The sequence below is a fragment of the Oncorhynchus gorbuscha genome, linkage group LG04 (assembly GCF_021184085.1).
Source record: "Oncorhynchus gorbuscha isolate QuinsamMale2020 ecotype Even-year linkage group LG04, OgorEven_v1.0, whole genome shotgun sequence".
NCBI lineage: Eukaryota > Metazoa > Chordata > Actinopteri > Salmoniformes > Salmonidae > Oncorhynchus > Oncorhynchus gorbuscha.
In genome coordinates, this window is record NC_060176.1 from 14,815,529 (window position 1) to 14,835,202 (window position 19,674).

Here is a 19,674-nt window from a genome sequence, read left to right on the forward strand (position 1 = left end):
AAGCTTTTTTTGCATATGGACAAATTCTGGGATCTTTTATTTTATTTCATCTCATTTTTATTTCTTTTTTTACCTTTATTTAACCAGGCAAGTCAGTTAAGAACACATTCTTATTTTCAATGACGGCCTAGGAACAGTGGGTTAACTGCCTGTTCAGGGGCAGAACGACAGATTTGTACCTTGTCAGCTTGGGGGTTTGAACTCGCAACCTTCCGGTTACTAGTCCAACGCTCTAACAACTAGGCTACCCAAATATTGTGTTCAGATTTTTGTTCAGTGTATATTAAAAAATATAAGAAAGAAAAAGATCCCATCAACTCTTTAAAGCTGATATAATAGAAACATTCAATTTGTACATTTACAATAACGTAATACAGTAAACAATAGCAACATTCAACAGATATAGAATATTCTACTTTGTAGAATATGGTACCAATGTTTTCAATACACACATGTCATGTGTACTTACATTACCTGTGGTCTCACAGCCTGGCACATTATCACTACTTAAATACGGTAAAATCAAGATCACAAGGCAACTGGTTCTCTATAGTCAATGTATATTAAATAAAGGCAACATCTGCTCCATATAAAAAGGTAAAACAGAATCAAACAAGTCACTTGAGTAAGGACAGTTTCTGGTATAAAGCACTGAGTTCGGTCCTGAGTTTGCTGAAGGACGGCCGGTTTCTGGTGTCGTACTGCCAGCAGCGACACATAATGGCATACACATCTGGAGGACAGGAGTTTGGGGCTAGCATCCGGTATCCTAGGAGACGGGACAGGAGAGCATGATTGGACATCAGGTTGTCTTCACCTGGGGTTAATCCAGGGGGGTGTAATGTTTTGGACTCCTGTATAGAGCTGACCTAACATCCATATTCTACCCAGAGTCATGTCTGTTCTATACACTTCCATAATGTTGCATCTCCACTCCTAAACTAGTTACACGGACTGTCTGAGTTAACCTTGTATCCTTATTGACCTTTTTATTTTTGCACTGTCTATGCACACTCACAGAGTCCTACACACTCACTGCTCACTCACACATAATATGCACATACATTTATACTGACTCTACACACATGTACACCCACTCACATACAAGCTGCTGCTACTCTGTTTATCATATATCCTGATGCCTTGTCACCTTACCTCTAGCACTCCAGCAGTCCTGCACATTGTAAATATGGTACTGGAACTGACCCTGTATATAATATGCTTACTTACTTATTGTGTTCTTCATATTTCTTTTTTTTCTCTTTCTAGTAATACATTGTTTATTGCATTGTCGGGTTTTGAGTTTGCAAGAAAGGCATTTCACTGCACTTGTGCATATGACATTAAAACTTGACACTCCTACAGAGCATGAACTACAGTCAACTCCAAATTCTGACTAATGTGTTAGAAATCTCATTGACTCGCCGTACCTTTCTCCACCTCATCCCTTGTCTGCTGGTTGGACATGCTGGTGTAGGGGGTGACTCCCCTGGAGAAAATCTCCCATAGGAGAACTCCAAAACTCCACACGTCACTCTCCGTGGTGTACCTCCCTGAAACACAGGCAGGGGGCAGTATTGAGACAGCTATTACATTCGACAGTGATCCTGTAGAGATGCCATACCCATTCAACTGTACACTATTCCACAATCACAGCGTGAGAAAAGTAGTGATAGAGTTTTGAAATTAAGCTTCCTCTAAGCCCCAAAAGGTATGTTCTAACTTTTATTCTGACAGAACTCTTCTATGTTTCGCCAGCACTCCAACCCCAGAGAGCACAGTTCAGCATGTGTCTGTTAGAGATGACATTACAGAGAAATACAAAAGCAGTACACTAATCACAGGGTGAGGAATGATGGCTGGGTTGACAGGTTGTTGCCATGTTTAGTGGGTTCTCTCTAGCCTTGGGATATGCAGAGATTGATGAATAAAGAGAGGAGGGGGGAGAGGGACGGTTGTGAGTGTTGTGGCCGCGGGGCAGAGCCAGATGGGACGTACCATAGTTGAGGGCTTCGGGGGCCGTCCATTTGACAGGGATCTGTTTGAGGCCCCCCGCGGCAGAGTAGACCCCGTCCTGCTGCTCGCGAGACATCCCAAAGTCACTGATCTTCACCCTGCTCTGTTCTCCCACCAGACAGTTACGGGCTGCCAGGTCCCTGCACACACAAAGAGACAGAGACACAGAGAGACAGAGAGAGGGGGGGGGGTAAGGAAAGGAGGCGCAAGACAGGGGTTGAGGGAAAAAATTAGGAGGCAATATAATCAAAGTAAAAAAAACAGGTAGAAGATGAGCCAGAGTGGGAGAGTGAGAAACAGAGACAGAGCAAGAAAGAGACAGAGCGAGAAAGAGACAGAGCGAGAAAGAGACAGAGCGAGAAAGAGAGAGGGCAAGCGAGCGACGAAAGAGTGAGAAAGTGAGTGAGAACGAGACAGTGAGAAAGAGCACCAGAGAGCGAGAGCTAGAGAAGGAAGCAAATGACAGCTGATAAATAAGTGAGAGAAAATCAGCCCCTCTTGTCATCTGTGGGCTCCCTGATGCAGGGTGTAGTAGTGAGCAGAGGCAGTTTGACATGCGGAATTAGGAGGAGTGTTAGAGGGTAAAGGGGGCTGGAGCATCCAGCCTGGATGTGTTCCTGCTTGGTTAATTATCCAGCACTCCTCTGATGAGCCAGGAGCCAGGGCTCTGAGCCCTATGTCCTCTGCAACCTCCTCAGAGACACGGCAGCTTAACACTCCTAGGGTCATTCCTACGCTACAGGCTCCAGTAACCCCTACACACTGGGTTAACTTCACTGTCCCAAAAACCTCAATCTGTTTCATCATCTAGAATAAATTGTGCAATCAAAGGCAATGTAATCTTGTCACATTGTATGGCAGCCTTCATTCAGCTCAATGTCTGAGAAGACTAGATCCATCTCCCTAGCCTCTCACCGGTGGATGCATTTCTTGCTCTCCAGATACTCCATGCCAGATGCCACATTCTCTGCCATTTTCACCAGCATATCTGACTTCAGGTTGTGACCTTCACAGCGCAGGAAGGACAGGAAGTCTCCCCCTGGCAGAACACACACAGTCACACACACACTTTATTAGTCGATTGTAATGATAGAATGTACTGCAGCTGTGGTTAGTGTAAAGGCCCGCGACAGATTGGCTCACCTTGTACCAGCTCCATAATGATATAGATGGGTTGTTTCTGTGTGCAGACACCAATCAGCTTCACTATGTTAGGATGGTCATACTGCTTTAGGATCCTGCACAGCAGAGAGAGAGACAGCAAGGCCAATGTGAACGAGAGAGACTGAGAAAGAGAACGAGAGAGAAAGAAAGACTGACCTGGCCTCCATAAGGAACCTGTTCTTGTGTTCTGGGGCCAGGTTCTCTCTGCAGGCTTTCACAGCTACAGGGGTGTTATCAGAAAGCAGACGACCACTGTACACCTCCCCAAAGTTACCCTGGACAACAGACACACATCAAGGTTAATTCTGGATCTTGGCTGAAACAAAAACAGAAGGCCAACCTGACAATCAGAGCTTCTCATAACTCCAAACAGACATTCCACAGGTGGTGAGCTCACCCGGCCAATGCTCTGCCCCAGGATGACATCATCGTGTTCCAGAACCCACTTGTCCTGGAGGGAGAGAGATGGAGAGGAACCAATCAGAGATACCAGTGCTGCTGTTCCTTCTGAATGGGTAGATTGACTTTGCAGCCTGGTAGAAGCATTTCGGACCAACTTCTAAAACTGCATTGTACGAGTGTAAAATAGTGTTTGTGTACAGTATGTGTGTGTGTAGAATGGAGACCTTGTAGTGTGTGCCAAACACTGGAGCCCATTTGATGGGCAGCATAGTGGTAGTACAGTATGCATGCAGCTCTAGAGAACATGTGAGTGTGTTATGTATAGCACTCTGCAGGAGGGTGGAGAGCAAGTATGAGTATGTGGATCTTGGGAGCTCATTAAAATCTGATGGATCCTAACGCTGAGACAGCTGCTACGCAGAGCTGGTGTATTCCAAGCCCATTCACTCCCAACATGCTCAGGAGAGGTGTAATAGAAGCTTGCGCGCATGCAGGCACACACACAGTGTTTTGCACCCACTACAAGGTCGCTATTCCACACACACACAAAACATAGACCTACATATATACAAGAGCACCCCCTGACTCACACATCTCCCTCCTCCCACATACATACAGTTAAACCCACAGGTCCACCCAACACCAGCACACAGGACCAGGGGCCCATTAACTACACTTTGCTAGGCCCCAGACTTAATTGATGGCCGCCTCATTATTCTTAACCTGTTAGAAGCATTAACCAACAGCCACTTGTCCCACAGCACAGAATGAGAAAGGCAGCTGAGGGTTTTTACTGTAATCCTGCCAAGGATTTAGAACACCATCTGAGCTAAAAGAAAATGTATGTAATTGGTCTCAGTATAAGTCCCAGATAAATTAAAGGTAAAATTGTCATTACAGAACTACTGGAGAAAGATAACTTAACATGTGGAATGTAATTTAATCCTTATTTAGGTAAGTTAAACTAATAACATTAATATTTAAGAAATACTTAGACAAATAAAGCATTGAGGAACCTTGAATTAAACACGATAAAACAAAACAATGGACTTTTCAACAAAGGTAAAACAGGATCTACAATATATTACAGTTGACCAGTGAGTGAGTGAGTGTGAGAGAGAGTGAGTGAATGAGTGAGTGAAGCGTAACCTTTAGGACAGGTCTCTTCAGGACAATGTCGGATCTCTTGGTGACATGTTGGTGTGAGGAGACCAGGTGGTTCATCAGCATGGGAACGGTGTGGAATCCCTCTCCATCCAGGCGGTACATATTCTAAACACACACACTTTATAACTATACAAACTGTACAGACATGATCATATTGTAAATACACACTCACTCACGTCTGTGCTCTGGATAAGGAAGTGCCTGCAAGAGCCAGCCCAGTGGACAGAGAGGACATACTCCTGTTTGCCCTGACTCTGTCTGACCAGGAAGTCTCCATCACACCTCAGCAGCTCCTGGACTTCCAGCCTGGGGATGACTCCGTGGTACCAGTTCTGCTGCTCCAGGGGGCGCTCTACCTCTGGGACTGGGGACAGGGCAGGGGGCACCTGGAGGGGGTTCACACAGCAAGGTCAATGAGGAGCCAGGTAAGGAGGGACCTGGGCATGGAGCGCCCACTGTGAGACTCATTCATAAGCCATAAATTGATTTCAATGGGAGATTAGTGCGATTTGAGATGCATGAATCTCACAGGTGTATCTCTAGATGAGATTCAGCACAGGGGAACACACACATACACCCAGTGGTGTAGTGGAGGGTAAACAAGTCAACACAGTTTACATATTTTTTTTGCCCAACAGTTTACACACCTTTTGCAGAAAAATGCAGAAATGAAAGAATAGGAAGGGTTACTTTTTTCACCACAAACGCGATCAGAGTTTACCCACCAACTTTGTTACCACTACATCACAGAATAATACATAGACAGGTTTACAATACACTGTTAAGGAGACTAGATACAAGGAAGATACAGCTACAAACTACATTGATCAGGAGATACAAAACACACTGCTCAAAAACAATACAATGTATCTCTACAGACCACACACATGGATACTAGTGATGTAACGGACCGTAGTTGATCCGTGATCCGGATCACCCCCACGGTTCGGCAAGCATGTGAACCGCAGATTAATTGCAACGTTTAACCATCATAGTGTGAAATACAGTTTTACTGCCGCTGTTACTTTTTAACGTCATAATTCCCTAAATATCGATGCAGAGTTGCAGTGAAAAGATAAAGACAAGACAGATGTATTTTACTCTAAAGCCTGAAGGTTGATTTTTTTAAAAGCAGTTGTGTGTACTGTTCACGTGAAATGTTGAATCCCAACGAATCAATCTTGGATGATCGCGTTACAAAAAGCAAAGAAGAAAAATTAGCAGTGACAGCCATGGCTAGCGGAGGAGCTGAAGAATTGGAAAAGCCTCCCGCTTCATTTAAGTCTCATGTATGGGAGCATTTTTGTTTCCCTGTGAAGGGTGGTGGACAACACCATTACGGTGTGTAGGCATTGTGCCACAAGAAATCCGTATGATCATGGAAATACATCGGGCATGGCCACACATTTAAAGCGTCATCACCCTGGTGTGTCAGTGACGGGAGCCAACATTTAAGCAGCCCTTTACTGCAGATTCAGACCGGGCTAAAGCCTACACCAAATCTATTGGGATGTTTATCGCTTTAGACCTGAGGCCATACTCAGTTGTGGAAAACAAAGGGTTTCAATATATTGTAATGGAGCAGGTCGCTAACACTCGACCTTCTAGCCCGAAGTCCAGCGCGCTATCGACTGTGCCCCAAAAGCATGCTCGAGCGGCAGAGTCGATATCCGCGCTTATAAACCCAGGGTCGTTACAATATGGTGAATGTGCTTGAGCCAAGCTACGAAATCCCCTCGCGCACCCACTTCAGTAGGAAGATCGTGCCAGATCTTTATGAACAGGAAAATAACAAAATTGTCGATGAATTATCCAAGGCATCCCCCGTTGCCTTCACCACAGACGGGTGGACCCTCTGGGCAACGGAAAGCTACGTGACTGACTGCTCACTACACCACAGACCGGTGGAAGACGCAAAGTCTGGTGCTACAGACACGCCCCCTCTGCGAGAATCACACAGGCACAAATCTGGCGCAGGTACTGCTAGGAGCAGGAGCAAAGTGGAAGCTAGAGAGGCCCAATAGCAATATCCCAACCACCACAGATAATGCCAAGAACCAAGTAAATGCAGTGATAGAAGCTGGAATGGGGCCACAGATATCTTGCTTTGCACATGTAATCAATTTAGCATCCCAAAGGGGAATCTCAGTGAAGAAGATGGACCGCCTCCTTGGGAGGATCAGGAAGGTGGTTTCCTTTTTCCAGACGCTCATGTGCTTAAGACCAAGCAACAAATGCTACAGCTACCGACCCACGAGCTCATACACGATGTCACCACAAGATGGAATTCCACTTATGACATGTTGGGAGCGTTATCTTGAGCAGCAGGCAGCTGTATACTCTGCACTGACGGACAAGACCCTGAAAAAAATAAAGACATCCTCACCTTATCTGGTGGCCGTCTGTGTCCATGATCCTACCTCTGAAAACAAGGATTCTACAATCCATGGCTCCAAGTGAGGAAGACAGCACCATCACTAGAGATGTCAAGGCTGCCATTAGAGAGAACCTGAACCCCAGATACCCCCCTAATGTACAGGACTACCTTCATAGATCTACTCACTGGATCCAAGGTTCAAGTCCCTGTCTCACCTAGACCCTAACCCTACACCGGAGGACATACAGTGATCTCACCACTGAGATTGTGGTCACTGAAGAGGTAACAAAAAAGAAGAAGAGTGAATTACTTCAATAAAAAATATACTGCAGTCAAATCAAAGATTTGGAATTGGAATCATCTAGTTTTTATTTGGAATAATAATGACTTTTATTAAATGTTATTGCCACAATTATAGTTCTAGAGCTGACAGGAGCAGACTCCGAGGCATATCCTCCACAAAATCAATTGGCTATGAAGGAGCTTTTCGGGGAGACCTTTGCGAGCAAGGACACAAGGCAAGATGTTTGACAACACCATCAACAGGAGGTGGCATCCTACAGGGCAGCAAGTGGCGTTCCAGTGGATAATATATAATAATAATATAATAATATATGCCATTTAGCAGACGCTTTTATCCAAAGCGACTTACAGTCATGTGTGCATACATTCTACGTGTGGGTGGTCCCGGGGATCGAACCCACTACCCTGGCGTTACAAGCGCCATGCTCTACCAACTGAGCTACACAGGACCACATATGTTAGTGGATGGTGATCCACTAACATGGTGGAAAAACAATGAGTGTAAATACCCTCACATTGCCATGACGACAAGATGCTACCTGGCTATGCCTGGCACTTCAGTTCCCAGCGAGAGGGTGTTCTCCACAGCAGGGGACATAGAGACTGCAAAGGAGGTCTATCCTCTCCCCAAACAATGTTGACAACCTCATCATTTTTTAAAAGAATTTGAAGTTATAAGCTCAGGTCTGTTTTGCTTTCTTTTCTTTACTTATTTTTGATGATGTGGACACAGGCTAGTTTTTCATTCACTATTGTTCAAAGGAAGACAGTATCATGCCTCATATTGCACTTTTTGTGCAATATTTTATTTTAAGATTTTATTTAAACATTGAAAAGTTCTTTGCTTTAAGTGTTCTTTAAGTAATAAATGGAAAGCAAAGTTATATTTGTCCCCCCCCCCTTTTTTTGCTGATCCGGAAAATGATCAGATCCGTGACTCAAAACCGCGATCCGGACCGAACCATGAGTTTTGTGATCCGTTGCACCACTAATGGATACCTAGTCATTTTTTTTTTATACTACAGACAACATGGCGCCAATTCAAAAAGACCCTACTGTTCAGATGACAAGATAAGGCATACTACAACATTGTAAACAAACATACCTAGAGAGAAGATGGATTAAAAAAAGAGGAAAGCCAGATGAGAAACAAGGCGTTTCACAACCGGAGTCCTACTCTGAACAGTTAGGCTTATTACAGAGAAAACACGGCCATTTGCTGTTTGACAAGGGAACTGTTTGACTGTCTGACTTGAGTTGTTTGAATAGACAGAGACAGATAAATCAAAAGGTAGCAGGTAGGTGAAAACAGAACAGGTCCATCTGTGACAGGGGTGATCACAATGATGCCTCACAGACAATGAATGACTATAGTTGACCGTGTAGGAAAATAACAGATTGTCTATTGTCATAGCTGAATCAGAATTAGTTAGGTAACATAGATAAATAAGATGTTTTATTAATTTTATACTTGTCATTAGAATGTCTTCTTTTGGACTATACTGTTGGCAGTTGCATTTTCCTCTCTCTTCTCTAGGGAAAAGTCACTTGGGGCCCAGAGAGGGCAGAGGTCAGGCTTGTCTTTTACATGTCTGGTAATAGGCAGAATATCAGAAAGGGAGAAGTCAGGTTTGAAAATTGTCTTCATAATGAATATATCTGTGAAACCATGTGAAGGGCTCCACCATGTCTGTACTTCAGTCACTCCCTCCTTTTCCCATTGGGGGGAGGAGTGTGGCAGTGTCTGGAACCATTGTATGTCCCCTCTGATGTTGAAACTTGTCTTTCATAGTATATGACCTAGACGCTTACTCCTCTCAGGGAGCTTGTCCAGGGGTGGGTTGTATTTGAGATGGGAGTATCTAGAATTGGCAATTGATATATGCCATTGGATGAGGTATTGTTTTGGCAATAGGAAGTACCAAGAATGAGAAGTAGAACCTTGTCTTACGAGAGCAAATTGAACGATAATTTATAGCTAATGCTGTCTGGCTATGGGATACTCTTCTCAAGTTAAAGTCTTTCTTTGTGAACAGTTCCTAAGTATCTGTGGTTCGTCATGTCGACTAGGAGGTGAATCTTTGCTATAAAAGATCTCAGTTGCCATTATGTTGACACCCTCAGAGAATTCATTTATAGACACTGAATTGATCTGAGAGTTTAAAATACAACTCTGACTTGTGTGTGGTTTGTAAACTCTCCTTTCACTTAGTAATACAGGAAATTACCACGACACTATGCTGCATCACTGGTATGACCATAACTGTGTACTATGTATGACCATAACTGTGTACTATGTATGACCATAGCTGACTATTTCTGAACACTGACTGTGTATGTTACATCACTGACCGTGTATTTGGCTTTGAACAGGCCACTAAGGTGGCCTATGATGCCGTCCACACTGAGGTTTCTGAGGCCGTCCCTCTCCTGAAACAACACAGAGCACAACCATCATCAACCTCTCTTAGGAATGCTCATCACCACCAGTACCTGTGTTTATAATAACAACATGTAACAGCACTCAGAAACACATCATAATCCACAGATGAGAGAATGTCACAAAAAAATTACAAACATGATGAGTAGAGAATGTCGAAGTAGAAAATACTTGTTTGCTTTAGGGTGGATCTGGATAAAACAGCGCTATGAAAATGGGTGAAGGAATGCACTTGAGTCAACACCATGACAGACAGCTACGTATGCAAAGCACCAAGATCCTCAATCATGCCTCTGTTTCAATAGAGATGGTTGTGTCTGAACGAGACAAGAGTATAGGTTGTCCTCAGTACAGAACAGACTGGTTGAGTCCGTCTATAGTTCAGATGCCTTCTAGTTGAACTGTAAGGTAACATAAGGGCAATTCCAAGGTAGCAGAATGATGCTGAGATTTTTTTACTTTAAAAGTATGCCAAACAAAAACCACTGATTGCAAAGTTAAACAAGTCATACAACTCTATGCACAAGCAGTACTTTTAAACATTTACAGAGAATTTTACAAAAACACATTTACTCGAAGAACAGTACAGATGTAAAGTTTAACAGAATGATGGTAAAATCTCCTTCAGTTTTTTTTATGTGACCACGTTTTCCAAAAACTCTTAAATATCTACTCCGAATTGAGATTCAAAGAAGTTTGCAGAAAGATTGGGGTGTCAGATATAACATGATACATTGAGTTTGATTTTATAAATATATTTTTTAAATATTTTGGATATTGAACCACAGTAAGTGAAGTGGATTACCACCCGGTAAGAGAGATGGTAACATAATGGCATCATGGGTGCCTGAACTGTACTATACAGAAATGTATAATCCTGAATGGCATTCTCTTCATGGTGATGTATCCTGAATAGGTAAAAAAAAGGTAGAAACATTTTATATCCTCCTTTGAATGTTTGGGTTATATTCTACATACTTGCTATTCTAATGAGCGCCGCCCCAAAACAAGATTAAATTTGGTTGGTCAGGACCGCACCAAATCTGTACCAATCATAGAGGTCTATGTTTCACAAGTTTGTACATCACAGTTTAGCACAGAGTACAGTACAGCAGAGTAGAGTTCAGTGCAGTATAGTACTATACAGTAAATTATACTGTGCTCTACTGTACTGTACTAAACTATACTGTACAGTACGGTACAGACCTAAACTCTACTTTCCTTTACTGTACTCAATCAAACCAACTTGTATTTGTCACGTGTAGACTTTACCGTGAAAGTATCTCAGGAGCTCTTTCCAACAATGCACAGTTAAAAATAAGAAAAATACAAATAGTAACAAGAATGAAGCTGTATAAAAAGGAGTACCACTACCATGTCACTGAGCAGGGGTACAAGGTATTTGAGGTAGATGTGTACATGAAGGCAGGGTAAAGTGAATAGGCATCAGAATAGATAATAATAAGAGTAAAATTAAAAACAGTAGCAGCATATGATGATTGTGAAATGATGTGTGTATGCCGTCGGGGTGTGTGTGTGCGCGTATGTATGTAGTGTATGTGAATGTGTGTGGGTTTGAGTGAGACTGTCAGTGTGATGTTTGTGGGTGAGTCTATACATAGTGTATATACAGTTGAAGTCGGAAGTTTACATACACTTTAGCCAAATATATTTAAACTGTTTTTCACAATTCCTGACATTTAATCCTAGTAAATATTCCCTGTCTTTAGGTCAGTTAATAAGATCAGCACTTTATTTTAAGAATGTGAAATATCAGAATAATAGTAGAGAGAATTATTTATATTTTAAGAATGTGAAATGTCAGAATAATAGTAGAGAGAATTATTTATTTCAGCTTTTATTTCTTTCATCACATTCCCAGTGGGTCAGAAGTATACATACACTCAATTAGTATTTGGTAGCATTGCCCTTAAATGGTTTAACTTGGGTCAAACGTGTCGGGTAGTGTAACGGCGCTCTTCGTTTGTGGAAAGAGAGTCGGACCGAAATGCAGCGTGGTAGTTACTCATGACTTTAATGAATGAAGAGCGTAACATGAAATAACTATACATATACAAAAACAACAAACGAAACGAGAAACCTATTACAGCCTATCTGGTGAACACTACACAGAGACAGGAACAATCACCCACAAATTACAAAGCGAAACCAGGCTACCTAAATACGGTTCCCAATCAGAGACAACGAGAATCACCTGACTCTGATTGAGAAGCGCCTCAGGCAGCCAAGCCCATACAACACCCCTACTCAACCGCAATCCCAATAATACAAAAACCCCAATACGAAATACAACAACATAAACCCATGTCACACCCTGGCCTGACCAAATATATAACGAAAACACAAAATACAATGACCAAGGCGTGACAGAACCCTCCCCCCCTAAGGTGCGGACTCCGGACGCACCTCAAAACCATAGGGAGGGTCCGGGTGGGTGTCTGTCCATGGTGGCGGTTCCGGCTCGGGACGTGGCCCCCACTCCATTAAAGTCATAGTTCCTCCACTTCGCGTCCTGGGATAATCCACCCTCGCCACCGACCATGGCCTAATAGTCTTCACCCAGAACCCCACTGAACTGAAGAGCAGCTCATGACTGAGGGGCAGCTCGGGACTGAGGCAGCTCGGGACTGAGGGGCAGCTCGGGACTGAGGGGCAGCTCGGGACTGAGGGGCAGCCCGGAACTGAGGGGTAGCCCAGTACTGAGAGAAAGCCCAGTACTGAGAGAAAGCCCAGTACTGAGAGGAAGCTCAGGCAGGTAGTAGGCTCCGGTAGATCCTGGCTGGCTGGCGGAACTGGAAGATTCTGGTTGACTAGCAGATCTGGAAGAGACTGGTTGACTGGCAGATCTGGAAGAGACTGGTTGACTGGCAGATCTGGAAGAGACTGGTTAACTGGCACATCTGGAAGAATCTGGTTGACTAGCAGATCTGGAAGATCATGGCAAACTGGCGGATCCTGGCCGACTGGCGGATCCTGGCTGACTGGCGGATCCTGGCCGACTGGCAGATCCTGGCCGACTGGCACTTCTGGCGGATCCTGGCTGACTGGCACTTCTGGCGGATCCTGGCAGACTGGTGGATCCAACTGATCCTGACAGACTGGCGACGCTGGGCAGACTGGCGGCGCTGGGCAGACTGGCGGCGCTGGGCAGACTGGCGACGCTGGGCAGACTGGCGGCGCTGGGCAGGCAGGAAACTCCGGCAGCGCAGTAGAGGAGAAAGGCTCTGGCTGCGCTAAACAGGCGGGAGACTCCAGCAGCGCAGGAGAGGAGAAAAGCGCTGGCTGCGCTGAACAGGCGAGGCGCACTGAAGGCCTGGTACGTGGTGCTGGAACTGGTGCTACAGGATTGAGGACACGCACAGGAAGCTGCTACCGGAGGACTGGTGTGTGGAGGTGGCTCTGGATAGACCGGACCGTGCAGGCGCACTGGAGCTCTTGAGCACCGAGCCTGCCCAAGCTTACCTGGCTCGATGCCCACTCTAGCCCGGCCAATACGAAGGGCTGGTATGTGCCGCACCGGGCTATGCACCTGCACTGGAAACACCGTGCGCTCCATAGCATAACACGGTGCCTGCCCGGTCTCTCTAGCCCAACGGTGAGCACAGGGAGTTTGCGCAGGTATCCTACCTGGCATAGCCATACTCCCTTTAAGCCCCCCCCCAATAATTTTTTGGGGCTGCTTTTCGGGCTTCCTTGCCAACCGTGTTCCCTCGTATCGTCGGCTCCTATCTCCGGCTGCCTCTGCTCTCCTTAGTGCCTCCACCTGTTCCCATGGGAGGCGATCTCTTCCGGCCAGTATCTCCTCCCAAGTGTAACAACCTTTACCATCCATCACGTCTTCCCATGTCCATTCTCCGAATAATTCATCCACCTTTTGCTGCTCCAGCTGTCGCTGCCTGTTTATACCAGCGCCTCTCCGCTTTCCGGCGTGTCTTTTTTTTGACTCCATTCGCCTATAGCCCTCTTCGCACTGTTCCAGCGAATCCCAGGCGGGCTCCTGCACTCTCTCTGGGTCGGCCGCCCACCTGTCGATTTTTTCCCATAACGTCCTCCTTTCGCTGTTCAAGCTGTCGCTACCTGTAACCACGCCACTCGGTCCGTGTGTGGTGGGTGATTCTGTAACGGCGTTCTTCGTTTGTGGAAAGAGAGTCGGACCGAAATGCAGCGTGGTAGTTACTCATGACTTTAATGAATGAAGAGCGTAACATGAAATAACTATACATATACAAAAACAACAAACGGAACGAGAAACCTATTACAGCCTATCTGGTGAACACTACAGAGACAGGAACAATCACCCACGAAATACAAAGCGAAACCAGGCTACCTAAATACGGTTCCCAATCAGAGACAACGAGAATCACCTGACTCTGATTGAGAAGCGCCTCAGGCAGCCAAGCCCATACAACATCCCTACTCAGCCGCATTCCCAATAATACAAAAACCCCAATACGAAATACAACAACATAAACCCATGTCACACCCTGGACTGACCAAATATATAACGAAAACACAAAATACAATGACCAAGGCGTGACAGGTAGCCTTCCACAAGCTTCCCACAATAAGTTGGGTGGATTTTGGCCCATTCGTCCTGACAGAGCTGGTGTAATTGAGTCAGGTTTGTAGGCCAACTTGCTCGCACACGCTTTTTCAGTTCTGCCCACACATTTTCTATAGGATTGAGGTCAGGGCTTTGTTATGGTCACTCCAGTACCTTGACTTTGTTGTCCTTAAGCCATTTTGACACAACTTTGGAAGTATGCTTGAGGTCATTGTCCATTTAGAAGACACATTTGTGACCAAGCTTTACTTCCTGACTGATGTCTTGAGATGTTGCTTCAATATATCCACATACTTTTCTTTCCTTGTGATGCCACCTATTTTGTGAAGTGCACCAGTCCCTCTTGCAGCAAAGCACTCCCACAACATGATGCTGCCACCTCCGTGCTTCATGGTTGGGATGGTGTTCTTTGGCTTGCAAGCCTCCCCTTTTTCCTCCAAACATAACGATGGTCATTATGGCCAAACAGTTCTATTTTTTTTCATCAGATCAGAGGACATTTCTCCAAAAAGTACAATCTTTGTCCCCATGTGCAGTCTGGCTTTTTAATGGCGGTTTTGGAGCAGTGATTTTTCCTTGCCGAGCGGCCTTTCAGGATATGTCGATATAGGACTCGTTTTACTGTGGATATAGATACTTTTGTGCCTGTTTCCTCCAGAATCTTCACACGGTCAATTGCGGTTGTTCTGAGATTGATATGCACTATTTGCACCAAAGTACGTTCGCATCGCCTTTGTCGCCTTCCTGAGCGGTATGGCGGCTGCGTGGTCCCACGGTGTTTATACTTGCGTACTATTGTTTGTACAGATGAACGTGGTACCTTCAGGCCTTTGGAAATTGCTCCCAAGGATGAACCAGACTTGTGGAGGTCCACCATTCTTTTCTGATGTCTTGGCTTATTTCTTTTGATTTTCACATTATGTAAAGCAAAGAGGCACTGAGCTGGAAGGTAGGCCTTGAAATATATCCACAGGTACACCTCCAATTGATTCAAAGTATGTCAGTTAGCCTATCAGAAGCTTCTAAAGCCATGCCATCATTTTCTGGAATTTTCCAAACTGTTTAAATGCACAGTCAACTTAGTGTATGTGAACTTGTGACCCACTGGAATTGTGATACAGTGAATTATAAGTGAAATAATCTGTCTGTAAACAATTGTTGGAAAAATTACTTGTCTCATGCACAAAGTAGATGTCCTAAACGACTTGCCAAAACTATAGTTTGTTAACAAGAAATTTGTGGAGTGATTGAAAAATGAGTTTTAATGACTCCAACCTAAGTGTATGTAAACTTCCGACTTTAACTGTATATAGTGTTGTGAGTGTGCATAGAGTCAGTGCAAGATAGGGCCAATGCAGATAGTCCAGGTAACCATTTAGCAGTATTATGGCTATTTAGCCATCTTTAGCAGCCTTTTCTTATTCCTAATATTTAGGATGGAAAATAGTTAAACACGTTATACATGCCTTTGTAAAAATAGACTCAGCTTTCATTGGACAGTAAATTTGATGCGCTCCAATGAGTCACATTTTAGTGCTCGTGTGACTTTTTACATGATGGCATTTTACAAATGCCCATAACACCAGGGTTTCAACACAACCTGCATGGGAACATTGATGCAATTCACTTTAGTCATCTGGTACTACTGTGTGAGTATAGAGTGGACAACAAACCAATTAACCTTTTGTTTAATTTCTTTCATTTTCAAAACAATGGTATTTCAAAAGCTTTTATATATAGCTCAGTGATTTTCACAAGCCCACAGTACGTTAGTGTTTAAGTGATGATGTATTTGTAGAACTTATAAAGCAGCAAACTACCAAGCTAACAAACGAAAGTACACAACAATCACATATGATAATGAATGAGAAGAACCTGAACATCAGAACACACAATGGAGAACTAGAAACAAACAAGAGTCAATAACAACATGTTTTACAACATCTTACACAATGAGTGCAATCACAGTTCAGGTTCCCATACGAGACAAGACAATGAAACAGACACAAGGGACAGAGATCATCTCAACCACAGGAAGCATGGTATCTCTTTCAGATGAGTGGCAGGGATCAGATATGCAGAGGGTGTGTGTGTGTGTGTGTGTGTGTTTGAGAGAGAGAGGGAGAGAGGAGACCTACACTAGAGGTGATAGAGGAGAGGGAGATACGATCCTCTTCCAGCCCCAGGGCAGGTGGGGGTTCACTGGATCCCAGCCATTCCAGCTTCCCCTTCAGCAGCAACCTCTGTGCCTCCAGCCTGGTTCTAGCTCCCAGGGACAGCATCACCTGCTGTCGGCTCTCCTCCAGCGCATGCCTCTTACTGAACTGGTAAACCCTGCAGAGAGAGGAGCAGCCTGTCAGCTCATCAATTAAATCATTGTGATGATACTGTGGAACAATGTGTTTCCATTTCAACATATAGCAACAATTCCATTGACTTTTGCCTCACGGTCAATATATTTAAAGCATAACTGACATGCCCGATGGCTTTACACAAGAATACTGGTCAACTGGCCCATCTCCTACACCTTAGCCATATTGCTTCCGCAGGGCACTCACCAACAGTATAGTTGAAATTAGATATTCTATACGGGAGAAGTACGGTTAAAATGCAGTAATTCATGTCAGAATGTAGCAGATGTATTACTTAACAACAGCTGCAAATTCCAATAAAACTACATCACGTTTTAAAGCTCACTTTCCTTGCTGTCTAACAACACTATCATGAATCTAGTGAAGAGGTTTTCTGGGTCAGAGTGCATATTTATTTAGTTCATAGCACAAATGTTTGTTAGCACGTTTCTCACACTGGCTTTAGCCATGGCGGAAACAGACCAGCCCAGGCAAGTGCAGGGAGATTGCCATGCAACACGTGCCTTACAGGGAGACGTCTTCATAGTGTGACAAATTCCCATGAATTGTGAATCTGTTCAAACCGAACAGCTAGCGCGACAGCTAAATTGGCTTTGTAAAAATATATATTTCAGCTAATAGGGAGTACCTAACAAAGTAACTACATTATGGCATTCACTAATCATAATCTTTTTACATATAATAGAAATGTGGGTATATTCGTGGACAAAATTCTTCCTTACTTACTTTTCAAATATTGCACTGCTACATTAACTAACATCACCACTTGGGTAAAAGAGTTCTTTACTAATCAAGAAAGCATTCAGTCGCTCCCGTCTGTCTCTGTTGATTTCCAAAGTGTTTCATCAAACCCATGACTCCTTAAGGAGAGGCATGTTTCCCTCGGCACCAGTGAACATTAGGCTAGTGTCAGTCAACACAGCTGCTCCATCTATGCACTAAGAGCTTATTAGTAACGTCTAATAACAGCGGACAGGCATCTAAACCAAGACAAATGAGAGAAGCTTGAAAAGTCTCCTCATATCACCATGTTATATTCATAAGGCATAGTGAGTCTGTCCCCCAGAGAGCAGCCAGCTTAGCCAGCCATAGCAGAGAGGAGAGCAGCCTAAACTACTCTGATAGGAGACTGCCTGCACCACCATTGAGAGGAGATACACCAGCACACCTCAAAAATATGACGCAGATCAATGGCAAAATGCATTACTCTTTTTTTTCCAGTCAGTGTTGGTGAAGACGGTGGTTTGGTACTGCCAGAGCCAACTTTATCCTGGTTCAGACCATAAAAATGTAATTCTATTCTGTTTACCCAGGATAAATGACCATATTATCAGGTATAACAGCTGTAAGTACTATCTAATGACACTATATCTGCCTAAGTGATTACCAAGTATGCTTGCCCATGTAAAGTTGGACCTTCCAGTACATGTGGATATCGCCTCACCTCTGACCCCGTTTGATGCACTCTTCCTCTGCCTCTAGCTCCAACTCCAGCTGGTTGACTGAGGCCTGTTGGGAAACCACATTACCAGCTAGAGACAGCAGTTCCTCTTCCACTGCAGTCAACCTGGTAGAGGGGTAGAGACATGGGGAGAGAAGGGGGACCAAGGGGTGAAATGTGTTGTTGGTGTTGAGATTGTGTGTGTGCGTGCCTTTTAAAATGATAAACTTGGATTAGCTAACACAGCGTGACATTGGAACACAGGAGTGATGGCTGCTGATAAATAGGTCTCTGTATGCCTATACAGATATTCCATACAAATCTGCCATTAAAGGTCTTAAACAAATGTAAAAAATAATAGTGAAGAAATCAAAACTAGGAAATAACACATGGAATCATGTAGTAACCAAAAAAAAGTGTTAAACTGGAGTGGCATTGCCAGTCTCCAGACCTGAACCCAATAGAAAATCTTTAGAGGGAGCTGAAAGTCCGTATTGCCCAGCGACAGCCCTGAAACCTGAAGGATCTGGAGGAGGTCTGTATGGAGGAGTGGGCTAAAATCCCTGCTGCAGTGTGTGCAAACCTGGTCAAGAACTACCTGAAACATATGATCCCTTTAATTGCAAACAAAGATTTCTGTGCGAAATATTCAGTTCTGCTTTTCTGATGTATCAAATACTTATGTCATGCAATAAAATGCTAATGAATTACTTAAAAATCATACAATGTGATTTTCTCTCACAGTTGAAGTGTACCTATGATAAAAATGACAGACCTCTACATGCTTTGTAAGTAGGAAAACCTGCAAAATCGGCAGTGTATCAAATACTTGTTCTCCCCACTGTATTTACACACACACAGTGGACGTCGGAAGTTTACATACACTTTGGAATCATTAAAACTAGTTTTCAACCCCTCCACAAATTTCTTGTTAACAAACTATAGCTTTGGCAAGTTGGTTAGGACATCTACTTTGTGCATGATACAAGACATTTTTCCAACAATTGTTTACAGACAGATTATTTCACTTATAATTCCCTGTATCACACTTCCAGTGGGTCAGAAGTTTACATACACTAAGTTGACTGCATTTAAACAGTTTGGAAAATTCCAGAAAATGATGGCATGGCTTTAGAAGCTTCTGATAGGCTAATTGACATAATTTGAATCAATTGGAGGTGTACCTGTGGACGTATTTCAAGGCCTATCTTCCAACTCAGTGCCTCTTTGCTTGACATCATGGGAAAATCAAAATAAATCATCCAAGACCTCAGAAACTTTTTTGTAGACCTCCAGAAGTCTGCTACATCCTTACGAACAATTTCCAAACGCCTGAAGGTACCACATTCATCTGTACAAACAATAGTACGCAAGTATAAACACCGTGGGACCACGCAGCCGTCATAC

The 19,674-nt window shown here is 43.9% G+C and overlaps 1 protein-coding gene and 1 non-coding gene across 3 annotated transcripts in view; both read right to left on the reverse strand.

Moving 5' to 3' along the window:
• Positions 1–315: 315 nt before the first annotated feature.
• Positions 316–19,674, reverse strand: part of LOC124033705 (tyrosine-protein kinase Fes/Fps-like) — a 41,406-nt gene continuing 22,047 nt past the window's right edge. For both annotated transcript variants that reach the window (XM_046345898.1, XM_046345897.1), the window contains exons 8-19: positions 18,271–18,393; positions 16,593–16,788; positions 9,782–9,859; positions 4,926–5,135; positions 4,732–4,854; positions 3,578–3,631; positions 3,337–3,455; positions 3,160–3,254; positions 2,932–3,055; positions 1,999–2,156; positions 1,431–1,553; positions 316–769 (exon numbers count right to left, since the gene is read on the reverse strand). In XM_046345898.1, coding sequence (XP_046201854.1) covers positions 618–769; positions 1,431–1,553; positions 1,999–2,156; positions 2,932–3,055; positions 3,160–3,254; positions 3,337–3,455; positions 3,578–3,631; positions 4,732–4,854; positions 4,926–5,135; positions 9,782–9,859; positions 16,593–16,788; positions 18,271–18,393 — 1,555 coding nt within the window. In that variant the 3' untranslated portion in view covers positions 316–617. The remainder of the gene's footprint in view (positions 770–1,430; positions 1,554–1,998; positions 2,157–2,931; positions 3,056–3,159; positions 3,255–3,336; positions 3,456–3,577; positions 3,632–4,731; positions 4,855–4,925; positions 5,136–9,781; positions 9,860–16,592; positions 16,789–18,270; positions 18,394–19,674) is intronic.
• Positions 7,803–7,882, reverse strand: trnat-ugu. Its single transcript has one exon. It is a non-coding gene; the product is annotated as a tRNA-Thr (tRNA).